Raw genomic sequence first — 12,764 nt, forward strand, 5'->3', positions numbered from 1 at the left:
AATATTTCATGCAGTCGAGAGAATTAAAAACTCCCCCCCCAGGCAGTTGCATGGCCAAGAGTTTTATTTTTTATTTTTTTCAAAGGTGCAGCAGGATCTACACATCAACAGCACCCCGAGTTCTGTTCTTCTAGAAATTACAAACCCCTTTAAGAATGGTACAAAAAGAAGCAGATTATACACTTCAAAAATCACAAAATAGATCAGGCTCTGAGAAAATAAAACACCCAAAACACTGATGCAAAGAGGACATTTTTCTTCCTTCAGCTGTTTCAAAAAAAAAAGGAAACAGGTTCATCTGAGAACAAGGTGCAAGTCAAAAAAGGAAACATCCTGTAAATTGGCTGAGAAATTACATTTGTTGGGAAACCGGATAGCTTTCAGACCCTGACATGACATCTTTGGGCAAGGAACCACTGCCATTTAATACTGCAACCAAAAAGAGTGAGTGTAGAAAAATCGCAAAGCCAGACTGGAGCAGCGATTGCAGGCACGCAAAAAAACGTTTGGCAACTAGTTTCATTTGAATGTCACAGTACCAAATGTGCACAACGCGAGATCAGAGCAAAACAAGAACAAAAATGTATATAAATGAGCAAATCTGTTGAACATAAAAAAATATATGAAAACTGGTTCAATGCAAAGTCATACTGAATTGAAGGGCTCAGTCATTTCATACAGTAATAAATCATTACTAACACAATAATTCCAAGTAGAAAATAATTATGCAAACAATTCATGCAGATAAAGTGCAAAGGCCTTATGCAAATTGAACGAACATCTGAAACAAAAGGATTGCTCAAAGCAGAAAAATAAATATATTATTTCAACACAAATGGTTCAGATTAAAGCTAAAAAAAAAAAAAAAAAAAAAATCAATATGGTACACAGAAAAGCAATGGAAAAACAGGTTAAATGTACACTTCTACAGGACATTTGCATTGATCAACATTGTGCTTAAAGTTTCCGATCAGAAACTAAACAGAAGGCGGCGTGCGAACGCTCTTTCGCTTTGGCTTGGCAGTGCTTCAGGACGATTGTGAGTGTGTGATTGTAGACCAGGCCCAATCTCGCCGCAGAATTAAAGTGCTTTTTAGAACGGTGCTGGGTCTTGAACTACAGTAACACCTGCTGCCATTCGATTGGACGTTTTCGAAATGTCTCCCTTTGGGGAAAAAAAATTACACTGCAAAAGTATTACATTCAGTGCCTTCCTTCCGAAGGTCAACTTCCTTCACAGTTCAACTCCCCGCTCGCCTCCTTGCGCCTGACTGCTGTGCAGGACGTAGTAGTCGTGGACGTACATGAGCACAGCAATGGGCTGGCCAATGATGAGGGACATCCACATGGCCGCGTTGCCATAGTTACCCCTTAGGAACCGTCCAACAAACCAAGCCAGGGGAATCTGTAGTAAAGAGCGAGAAGGTCAAAGTGGCATTTATAAAAAAAAAAAAAAAAAAATTTAACTCCCGCACTCATTAAGTATACAAATAGATAGAATTATGGATTCATCTGACCTGGGCCATCATTCCCATGAACGCCCACAGCCGGAACATCTTGAGAGGAATGCTCACCAAGTACTGAAGAGGAGAATGTGTAAAACAGTCAGTGCATGATTAACTAGGCTGTCTGTGTGTGTGTGTGAGAAATCAGTGCTCCGTGCCCACACAAACCTCGTGAAAGAAGGCGGAGACCAGGAACACGGCCGTCTGGGCAACCCACTTGTTCACACCTCTTTGCAACATAGGCTTGTAAAAGTGGCTGTGGGAAGGAACAATACATGGACCATTACTTAGTGCGTGAGCGGGTGGGAGGGGGGACAGATTTTACAGCGACGCCGAACACTAATAGAAGAACTCTGGACCTTCTAAAAAGGTCACATTTCCAATAATAATAAGAACAATAACATAAGCCCGTCCTCACCGGAGACACCACTTGTGCACGGGAATATTCCAGTTTGCCCAGAAGTACGTTACGGTTTCGGAATTCCTGAGTGGGAGGAGAGAGAGGGGAAAAAAAATAAAATAAAATTAAACGCACAATATATTTCCTTAATGTTGAAGGGACCCAAAAAAAAAAAACAAAAAAAAACAACATAGTTTGCTCTTATCGCTCTCCCCAGGCCAATGACGAGTGTACTTAAGCCGTTTTGCTGTTAAGTGACTGGGTGCCATTCCAACATGAGCTGAATTTAGTAAAGAGTATTCTGTAGGGGCGCTAAGGGATTAGGAGCTTCTGAGAAAAACCTTCTTTCTTCTAGCCATTGGCCCAGAATAAAGTTTGTAATGTGAAAATTAGAAACGGGAATAATAACAGTAACTACACATTTCAAAAACGCAGCTGGGGAACAAGATGATTTTGCCGCTGCCACCGTCTTGCTCTCCTTCACTAAATTGGGTGAAAATATGGGGTGGTAGTGGCCTAGTGGGTAACACACTCGCCGATGAACCAGAAGACCCGGGTTCAAATCCCACTTACTACCATTGTGTCCCTGAGCAAGACACTTAGCCCTATGTTGCTCCAGGGGGACTGTCCCTGTAACTACTGATTGTAAGTCGCTCTGGATAAGGGCGTCTGATAAATACTGTAAATGTAAAAATGTAAATGTAAAATGTAAATTACATTTAGACTCGTACCGACTTATATAGAGCGAAAGGAAAATTCTTCATTTTGGAGACAGTACCACCAAGACAAAAAAAAAAAAAAAAAAAAAAAAAAAAAAAAAACTTACCACCAGTCCCGATAAAACTCCCTGTCGCCAAACTGCATCAGTTCAGCGACAAAGTTCATGGAGGAATGGAAAAACCAGTAGAAGAAGACAAGCCAGATGAAATGGTTTGGGACCTGTCAGGGATGGAGAGGGGAAATGGATGAAGGAAAGCAGGAACAAGTGAAAGAAGGGAGGGAAAAAAAAAAAAAAAAAAAAGAAGCTAAACTTACAGCAAGTTTCAGAAGACGTTCCACCATTCTGGAAAAGTCCATGTCCTGTCCAAATTGAATGAATTGAGAATTTGCACCATTAACACGACTGTTACACACTATTGCTGCTTTGATGCAATATATCACATCAAGACAATTGCACTACAGTTAAATTGTACAGTTTAACTGTAGTGCAATTGTCTTGATGTGATATATATTTTTTTGCACATACATAAGTAGGTTTTAGAGAGTGCTTATTTTTTTGGTAAGATCTCTGCACTTCTAGAATGGCTCTAAGTCAGCTGCAAGATCGAAACGGCATACCATTCAATATTGGACCAAATTCAGAAAACAGCCATTACTGGTGGAAACTAAAAAGGGATTTTTACCTGGAACGGTTTCATGGAGTTCTGAATTGTCGGCACCATCCACTGCAACAATAGTTTGAAATAGTAATTTTCAAAAAAGCTTATTTAAAATGCAATAACTACAAATAAACAAGGAAGAGCACATACCTGTTGTATCAATCCAACAAGCAACTGTGTGAAAAAAAGCTACGAGAGGGGAAAAAAAAAAAAAAAGTGTTCAGAAAGTGCTGATTATACGTTGTTTAATGCATGGAACTCTAAAATGAAAATCACTGGTCAGACTCACCATCTCAAACAGCCTCCTTAGCAAGAAGCGCTTGCGTATCCGAGAAGACCGAGGGAAGTTCAGCTCATAGCACAGTGTTGGAGCGAACATGAAATAATACATATCTATTAAAAAAAAAAAAAAGTGTGTATATGAGAGATATGACACAGATATATATATATGAGAAGAAGAAGAAAAAAAATTTAATCAGACTAAAGCTTGCTACTACAGTGTTATGATGTAGGCCTAAATATAAGAAAAGACCCCTTTCAAAACACATTCAATAAAACTGCTTTTTGCACACAGACCCTTTTTTGAAACAGGCATTTTTCTTACCATGGCCGATCATGGTTACAATTTAAATAAAATCATTGAATTTACTTCATTAATCTTTTAGATTAATTTGGACACATTAAAACAAAGTATTGCAGATAAATGAAAATGAAAAACAAGCAGTATATCTGGCAATCCTGGTGTCTTTTTTTTTTTTAACCTCACCCTTTCGAGTATTTTGAGAATGAACAAAAACGAATACCGTCAAACCACTTTTCCCCATTCCGGCACGCTCTCACCTCTGTGAGTGAGATTCCCCGGGTACGTGACGAGCGCGTGCGCAGCAGCTCCATTGGCCCTGGACACGGAGGGACCTGCGGGAGAAGGCAGCGTCGGCTGAAGTGCAGTCTGTGTGAGATTATGCTGAGGAAGCGGAGGCTATTTGTGTTTTCCGCGAGGTACAGATGGCCTGCCGGGCTGTTCAATTTTCACATGCCGAACACACACCTGTCCTACTCCTGCTTGCTCGTTTTTGGCTGGATTGTCTCTGTGCCCATTTTAATGCGCAGAACGTGAGTCATCTTTGCAGCGAAACAGACAATTTTAATATTCCAACCAACAGATGGCAGCATAACAGCATCTTATCTTTTAAAGAGACATAAAAGTGGGGCAGCGGTGGCCTAGCGGTTAAGGAAGTGGCCCTGTAATCAGAAGGTTGCCGGTTCGAATCTCGATCTGCCAAGGTACCACTGAGCAAAGCACCGTCCCCACACACTGCCCAGTGCTCACCAAGGGTGATGGTTAAATGCAGAGGACACATTTCGTCGTGTCACCGTGTATGTAGAAAAATAGTGCATATACTGTGTGTGTGTGTGTGTGTATACTGAGTGGTTCTGAATAAAAGGATAAAGACTACTTATAGTGCCTCACTATAGTCATGGCACTATAAATGCAGGCCAATTAAGCCTCGCTTATTATATAGTGGTTGGGTGGACATCCTTGATCTTTCAGAGTAAAGACTCACAGGAATGGGAGCGAGAAAGGGTGCGAGCTTTGGCCTTTCTGATCTCACGACACCACCGGTTCACGTCCATGTAGGAATACAGCTTCAGGAAAACGATGGTGTACACACCCAGGGCAAATACTCCACCCACTGCAAAAAAAAAAAAAAAAAAAAAAAAAAAAAAAAGTGATAAGATAAAGCGTAATGCCGCAATAAAAATGCCAGGACACAAAAGAACCGTGGGGAAAGCCCCGTGGAGGCGATAGGACAGGGTGTGATGAATCTATTCCAGCATAAATAATAAGCCCGATTAGATTTTAAATCCAGCCGCGTCCCCTTTATGCATAACAACGCACCACGAGTACTCCTTTATAGTTCATAGCAATAGATTTATTATTGAATAAAAATATCTGCGAATCTGATCAATATAGGCTCATTATAATAATTTAGCATTAGCTTTCTAATTCCCTTAAGTCCCTTAAAAGGCCACGACTGAACAGATTTTTAAAAAATCATGGCGGTGCCATGGAGGGTTTACTATAAAGAGAGTTCAATCATGCACAGTGGGAGATACGTCTGCATAGAAACGGTTTCAGACACGGACTAACAAATGACTTCCCTGGAGCGTGTTTCGGGAAGAGGCTGGTTTTACCTGAGGTCATGGAAGTCACAGTCAATACAGTGGCTGCAGGGAAGCACAAAATAACAGAGAGGTTGATGAAGTAGAGGAACGTTCCGGTAGCCTCGGAGATGGTCCCCTGCGGAGAAAAGAGGAGAGAAAGAAAAAAAAAAAAAACCCCCCGTTCGAATGTCAAGGTAATTTTATTTATCGACTCGTCCTAAGGCAAGCGTGGTGCCACCTTGTCATGAGCGGAACAGATAGCCCGCCTGCATCTCGAGACGAGAGCACATTTCACAGCGCATCCCTCAAATTAGATGCAGCCATTTATTGAGTGCCACTCACCACTGACAGCCTCCTCTCGGTGTACAACGCTGCCATTATGAATGCGTTGGAGGCTGAGAGAGAGAGAGAGAGAGAGAGAGAGAGAGAGCACAGAAATAAATTAGATGTGGGTCCGCGAGCAAACAACGCCGCAAAACGGTCACGGCGTTAGCTGCATGAAACAAAGCGGGGACTTTGAACAATTAAGACAGAACAATTAATTACGCATGCACAGCGAGATCTCAATTCATTCATTTTATAAAAAAAGTACTTTACATAAAATATTTAACATTTTTACATAGTTCTGAACTGCACGGGGAGGAAAAAAAAAAAAAAAAACTTACCAATAACAAGGCATGGTGCTGGCCAGCTATAGGGGTCTTTAAGGAACAGTGAGATCACCTGGATGGGATCAACCAGTATTCCATATCTGCGGAGAAAAACAGAACACGTAAGCGTGGTGCATCCAATGCCGAGCACGGACACAATCAGTCGCGGTGTTCGGACACTTCGCGCAGCTCCGGGGACAGAAAACTGTTAATTGGGACCTTGTGGGCGTGCAGAGTGACTGGTTTTGTGACTCATCTGTCAAGTCAACAACGGCAACCAAAACTGAAGGAGGATGTGATTATATATGCATGTCTGGCTGCACGGAGCTGTCAATCACGCGCACACACACAAACCAGAATATTAAGACCGTCATATTTTTATACTGTGTATTTAATACAGCGATTTATTTTTTTCCCCTTTTCACTGGGACTTTAATGGATAAAAAGACATGGACACTATCATTATTGTGAATGCTTTTCGTTTCTCTCGGAACACTTACTTAATGAGGTTCTCCAGGAACAGCCGTGCATTGCTCAATACCTGCAACAGGACGATGCGATTAGCATGAGCACATAACATTACAGTTTTAATATTGCATCTCATTCTCACACACACACGCATAGATAGCATCTTAACGACGCAGGGGAAGAACCATGCGGAGATCAAAGTCCCCCATTAAAACAGCCATCCGCTCTGGTTTATCGCATCGGGCGCTGATAAAGTATGCAACCCACTCGGTCAACAGGAAGCAGGCTCGCGCAGCGGGAGGCGGCGAGTCACGTGCAGATCTCATGACTAATTAGTCTCTCCCGCGCTCTAGAAAAAAAGACAGACATGGCATCCAGCAGTTTGCGTTTTTTTCCCCCCAGTCCCTCCTTGCACGGCCCGGATGGTTTCTCCACGCCGGGCTGTGCGCTGAATTTCCTCTTCTGTCGAAGGCGGCCGGCTCTAAAGAAAATCCCACAAACGAGCCCTTCTGGGAGAACGGCAGAGCCATCTGCATCGGGTTCGTTTGAAGGCTACCTGGAGCGTGGCCACGCTGACACCGTGCCTTCTGTCAGACTGCGTTTGGCCAGCGTTTCAAACGTACGGCCTAAAAATAACTTGGGTCGCATCTGAGATTCAAACAATTAAAAAAAAAATAATACGAATAATTGGTTACATGAATCAGATGCACTGTGGCTAGGCAATATATGGAGAAAATTAAACCGAATTCATGGCACAAGCCACATAATCCTACTGCTGTCGGTCCCAGTATACAAGAAGGGGAAAGACTCTGCTTTTCCAGGTTCAACTAGTGGGCACTATTTTCAAACTGGTGCCAAGCACAGCGCTCGGCACTAAATAAAAAACATGAGCCGTAACGAGAACTGTGTCAGAGAGTTGTTCCATTCTTCCATTTTAAACTTTCTAAAAACATTTTTTTCTTGGTTTAGTCATCCAAGTTATATAACTATTGTGCTGTTAATGCGAAGTAAATTCTTTCATTTCCAAACCAGATTCCAGGGCAGAGGCAGGCCCATAAGTGAACTCATGCAGGTGGAAGGGGGTTATAAATTAAATATTGAACTGCATGCGAAATTAAGCGCTTCAAAATGCACGTGCATTCTCTGAACATGCTTCCACTTGGCTTTATAGGGTATGTGCACATGTTCTTCTGCTGTTGCACATGAATAAATACAGGGACAAGGAAGAAAATAGCAGACGCATAAAGATGTGAATGAATAAAAAATGGCAAAAGATCAAAAGGTGAAGTAAAGCAAAGTCTCTTTCCATTAATCATGGTCACAATGAGTCCCAAAATCACTGTACCAGCATTTGAATCTCTCATCCTATAACAAGTGCTGAGGTTCCCTGAACCTAATTGGTGCCTTTATTCCTCCTCATTTTTTTTTTGGCCACTGAAGACTGCCCTCTGTGGATGTGCAGTCTGTTCTCGTGCGCCAAGATGCTTCTTTCAATTGCAATTTTCCCTTTTGGAATTCCATAATTATTCGTCGCCGGACACAAAGCGTCTTAAGGATGTTCTGAGGGAACGCAAGGAAAAGGCCCCAGTGAGAATGTCTGCATGATCTTGTTTCAAAGCCAGGATTAATACTGGCTTTTGAAATTACAATTTTGCCCTGTGAGCCTTTGAAGACGAGGACCAGTGCTCCACTTTTCACTCCAATTCAGCGGAAATTGGTGTTTATTTTTAGAGGACGTGTGACACTTCCTGCAGTCATCAAAGTAATTCAGCAAAATTTCTCATTTAGAATTACTGCGCCAGACTGCTCTGGATACCACAGGAAGAAAGCAAGCTTCTCTTCTGTGACTGAACTGACTGCAACTAATCAACCAACAAGTATGAGCGACGTTGGCTCTCAAATCGCTTAATCGGTGCAAATCTATTGCATTTACAATGCTGCCCTCCAAACTAGAGAGCAGAGAAGATAGATGCCTCCCCTGCACCAGTCAGAGTTTGCGTGTGCATCTTTAATTAATAGCTGTTAATTATATAATAATGGGGATGGTAGTAGCCTAGTGGGTAACACACTTGCCTATGAACCGGAACACTACAGAGTCACAGGTTCAAACCCCACTTAATACCATTGTGTCCCTGAGCAAGACACTTAACCCTAAGTTGCTCCAGGGGGACTGTCCCTGTAACTACTGATTGTAAGTCGCTCTGGATAAGAGCGTCTGATAAATGCCGTAAATGTAAATGTAAATAATCAATTGTACATTTAGCAAATTATCAAATGTGATCACAATTCAATCTTAAGACTAAAATTGAATGTTAAGAAAAATGCGGATTAATGCAGTCTGGAATAATAGCTTTGGAGACCACAAGGGGGCGATATAAAACGTAGTGCTTTTGTGCCTAGCTAGCGTAACCTCTTGAAAACATAATTGGTCTGAATACTGACTTGCAAACTTGCAAGCGCTATGATGTGAACGTGGTCACAGATGCTCACAAAGTAAAGTCACAGATCAGCCGCTGTATGAACTCCGACCTCTAGCATACTAGTTACCTGTCAGAGTTGCCAGAGACCGGGATTCTGCAGGTTTAAATGAGCCAAAGGTAAGTCGTTAAATGCGATCATCGGGGGTTTGTCAACTACATTCGTTTCTACACAAGTTTTCCTCGCCAGATACTGCGAGCGCAAGATGCTCTTCTATTTGGGAGTCATTTCCAGTTGCGGCTTTTGATATCGCCGACATTGGCATCGTCGAATCAACTGTACTGTGATGCAGTGTGAACTGTGCAATATTGCTAGTAATCACGTTGGCGACATTATCGGAATTCCTCAGCCATAGGTTTAAAGGGCAAGGTGGGCAGGATTTGGAATGTTTCTTTTAACCAGGAAGCTGGACAGTTTGTACAGAGTCAGTGAACAAGGCCAAACAATGTCCTTGTACCGCCCATTGTAACACTGTGCTAACTTTGATACGGTGGACACGTAATCGCCACCTAACGCATCACTGTCGTTATGTACGGAATGGAGACGCGTGATTGAGCGAGAGCGGCGGGACTTGGCCGCCCTTCACAAATTCTCGCAACAAGTGACAGGACAGGATTCTCAGGCTCTTTGTCCTATATCCAAATGTCCAGGCACCGACCTTTGATCCCTCGAGTCACTTTTTACGACTCGAAGGCGAGTAAGGCGGCAGGTTCCGGGCAGTCAAGATAACGTCTTCGCTCCGTGGAATAAGTGCGGTGGACCGTCAAAGTCCCGAGTCCGAACGGCCGAGGAACATTTCTGTTTCCGTCAGATTGCCCTGTCTTTGACTGACGAAAATCATGACTGGCGTGTCCAGAGAGAGGGATTTCAGCTCAGGTCATAGCTGGTCTAAAAATAAAACCCTTTCCAGGTCCCCCCTCTGAATGAGGCTTCTGTGCCAGATCCGTTTCTGCATTACAATCGAGGACAAAGGGCAGATAAATAAAGAGGCAAAGAAACAAATCATGGAGAGGTTATGCATTTAAGATTGCATGAAGAATTGTGTTTTTTTATGTGCACACACACACAAAAAAAAAAAAATTATATAGATAGATAGATAGATAGATAGATAGAGAGAGAGAGAGAGAGAGACCATCACCGACCTAAACGTTGGAAATGGTGAAACCGCGGCTACTGAATTTCTTATTAAGAAGCTTGCCGCACTTCTTTGAATTCTTTGACAATAAAAAAATAAAAGCATTTATCACTTACCAGCATAACCACACACCAGTTGAGGATCCCCCTGTAGTTGCTGTAGCCACTGGCCGAACTGAGCAGAGATTCCTGCAGGCTGTGGCAGCTAAAGAGGAATGAGATTTTTATTATTTTTTAAAAAATAAAATCATATTAATTAAATTGTTGCACTTTAAATAGAACCAGAGACAAGCGAATGTGGTCTTCGTTGAATCACACTGCTGCGTTAATTCTTTTTTTTTTTTTTTTTACGTATTATCTGCAATAACTACACTGTCAAGCCTGCATCATATAGTTTTACCTAAAACACTATTAAAAAAAAAAAGAACGTGTCCTGTTTTTTTTTTTTTTTTTTTTTTTTTAAACAGTTCACTATATTGGAAACTTGACAGGACAAAAAATGTTGGTATGCAGCGTTTGATCATTAAATTCTTAAAGCACAGACTTCCCACTCTAGACTGTGGTTTGATGGGTCGTGTGCCTTGTACGAGTGGACATCTCCACCCCGCTTTAACCTCCAACGTCAGCGTGGCCCTTATTACACCTCGCACTGCACCTAGTATACTCTGAGCCTCCAGTACTGCTCGCCTGGTCCCCCCATCTCTGAAGGTAAAAGGAAGACGCTCATCTAGACTCTTCTCCGTCTTGGCCCCTCGGTGGTGGAATGAACTTCCCCTTGAGGTCAGAACAGCTCAGTCACTGAGCACCTTCACACGACAGCTCAAGACCTTCCTCTTTAGAGAATATTTAGATTAAATTGTAATTTTCTTGTTGTCGAACTTTGTGTACAGAATCTACAACAGAGTGAATTAAATAGATGTATTCATAGTTGGGGTCCTAGTGAACCGGAATTTCTCTTCATCGATGGTAACTTGAAAGCACGTTGTAAGTCGCTCTGGATAAGGGCGTCTGCCAAATGCCGTAAATGTAAATGTAAAATGGTTGTGAAAATTGACGAGAAGGCCTTGGCGTTGCCTAATAAACCTCGCAACAGGAAACAGCGTCTTGTTCGCACGTCCACTTTTCTCGTTTGGCGCGGCCGTTCCCTTCCTCCAGAGATCCCGCCACACCTGAGCAAAGCCAGCAGATGACAGGGCGACCAGATCCAGGCCGTGGAAGTGGGAATGGCCGAATAAATAAATGTGTTTGGAAGCACCTTCTCCTTCAATGTGTTTATTTTCTCACTGAAGGCATCAATACTATGAATGAACACGTGTAGTTCTGTACTAAAAAAAGGTGAAATAACTGAAAACAAGTTTTATATTCTAGTTCTGAAGGAGTTCCCAGAGGCGTTTAGCAGCTCACCCCAAACCATCTGGATTGGGTTCAGGTCCGGTGACTGTGGAGGCCAGGTCTCCACTTTTTGTTAAGTTCATAACTCCACACGTGTTCATTCATAGTTTTGATGCCTTCAGCGAGAATCTACCAACGTAAATGGACATGAAGATAAAGAAGAGACATTGAATGAGAAGGCGTGTCCAAACTTTTGGCCTGTACTGTTTTCAAATCAAGACAAGAAATACGCTGTCAGGCCTCAGCTGGCGCACCTGATGTGGGGAACCATGTAACATGCATCATCGAGCACATTTAATACGCCTATATAGAATATACCTCGAGACGGAGGCTAATTTAACACAGCCTATAAAATCCAGCGTGTCGGTGTCAGACTCTTGTATTTATCTCGGCGACCGGGCCCGAACTCGTCCATCCAGCTGCGGCCTGCACATCTTCGGGCCCTTTCGGCGTGTGACGCGTCACCGACGCCCGGTCCCATCGCAGCCTCGTCGCGACAGAAAGAAGAAGAATAAAGAAAAATAAATAAAAAAAAAAAAAAGCGAGAGAACCGACGCTCGGTCCTCGCGAACCTGCCCCGCGGCGTCCGGCCGGCCGTCGCCGACTGTTGACGTGAAAGCGGGGAGAAAAACGCGCGGCTTCGGCTAAACGTCGCGGCGCCGCGTCGCGTCGCGTCTACCTGAGTCTCTCGTCGGCGGCGTCGCCGCTCTTCTCCTTGCGCGCCGGCGCCTCGGCTTCCCGCGCCTTCGCCCCGCCGTTCGCCGCGCCGCAGCCGTTCCGCAGGCACCGCTCCTCGGCCCCGCTGGCCGGCGTGCTCCCGTTGGCTCGTTTCGCACTCGCCCCGCCGGAGATGGTGGTTCTCCTCCTGCGCGTCGCCGAGCCGTTCTCATGCTTGTCCCCCATCTTCTTCTTCTTCTTCTTTTTTTTTACCCCTCAGTCGTAGTACATGTACTCATAGCCAAAGAAAAAGTTTCCGTGAGTTCTCACACACACACAAACAAACACAAACACACACACACACACACACCCGGTCAAACGAGTGATCTTTGATATTAGTAGAGTAAGGGGGGCGTTCGTGAGCGTCGGCCCCGCGCAGCTGCTGCGCATACAGGACGCGGATGCGGGGCACGTTCGCGAAACGGCCTTGGTCGGTCGTCAGCGCCACCTGTAACTGAACAGGTGTACGGACCCC

At 43.6% G+C, this 12,764-nt stretch overlaps 1 protein-coding gene across 2 annotated transcripts; it reads right to left on the reverse strand.

Moving 5' to 3' along the window:
* Positions 1–46: 46 nt before the first annotated feature.
* On the reverse strand, positions 47–12,646 carry dgat1a (diacylglycerol O-acyltransferase 1a). Of its 2 annotated transcripts, none has more exons than XM_028964714.1 (17): positions 12,252–12,646; positions 10,298–10,385; positions 6,601–6,641; positions 6,116–6,201; positions 5,793–5,845; positions 5,481–5,586; positions 4,850–4,978; positions 4,125–4,199; positions 3,574–3,677; positions 3,435–3,473; positions 3,309–3,350; positions 2,941–2,985; positions 2,732–2,844; positions 1,924–1,989; positions 1,674–1,761; positions 1,518–1,580; positions 47–1,405 (listed from the first exon to the last, which is right to left on the reverse strand). In XM_028964714.1, the coding sequence occupies exons 1-17, from the start codon at positions 12,473–12,475 to the stop codon at positions 1,235–1,237; spliced, it is 1,533 nt and encodes a 510-aa protein (XP_028820547.1). In that variant the 5' UTR covers positions 12,476–12,646; the 3' UTR covers positions 47–1,234. The 2 variants fall into 2 exon arrangements, with proteins under 2 accessions (XP_028820547.1, XP_028820549.1); XM_028964716.1 differs by lacking the exon at positions 12,252–12,646 and adding an exon at positions 11,891–12,083.
* Between the last annotated feature and the right edge of the window lie 118 nt (positions 12,647–12,764).

The sequence above is a fragment of the Denticeps clupeoides genome, chromosome 20 (genome assembly GCF_900700375.1).
Source record: "Denticeps clupeoides chromosome 20, fDenClu1.1, whole genome shotgun sequence".
NCBI lineage: Eukaryota > Metazoa > Chordata > Actinopteri > Clupeiformes > Denticipitidae > Denticeps > Denticeps clupeoides.

Excerpts from the sequence above, each read along its gene's own strand:
- dgat1a (XM_028964714.1), bottom strand. The coding sequence starts at position 12,475 with ATGGGGGACAAGCATGAGAACGGCTCGGCGACGCGCAGGAGGAGAACC. Across the intron at positions 6,202-6,600 it reads TTCCTGGAGAACCTCATTAA|ATATGGAATACTGGTTGATC; the intron begins GTAAGTGTTCCG and ends TTTTCTCCGCAG. Across the intron at positions 5,587-5,792 it reads CCGAGAGGAGGCTGTCAGTG|GGGACCATCTCCGAGGCTAC; the intron begins GTGAGTGGCACT and ends TTTTCTCCGCAG.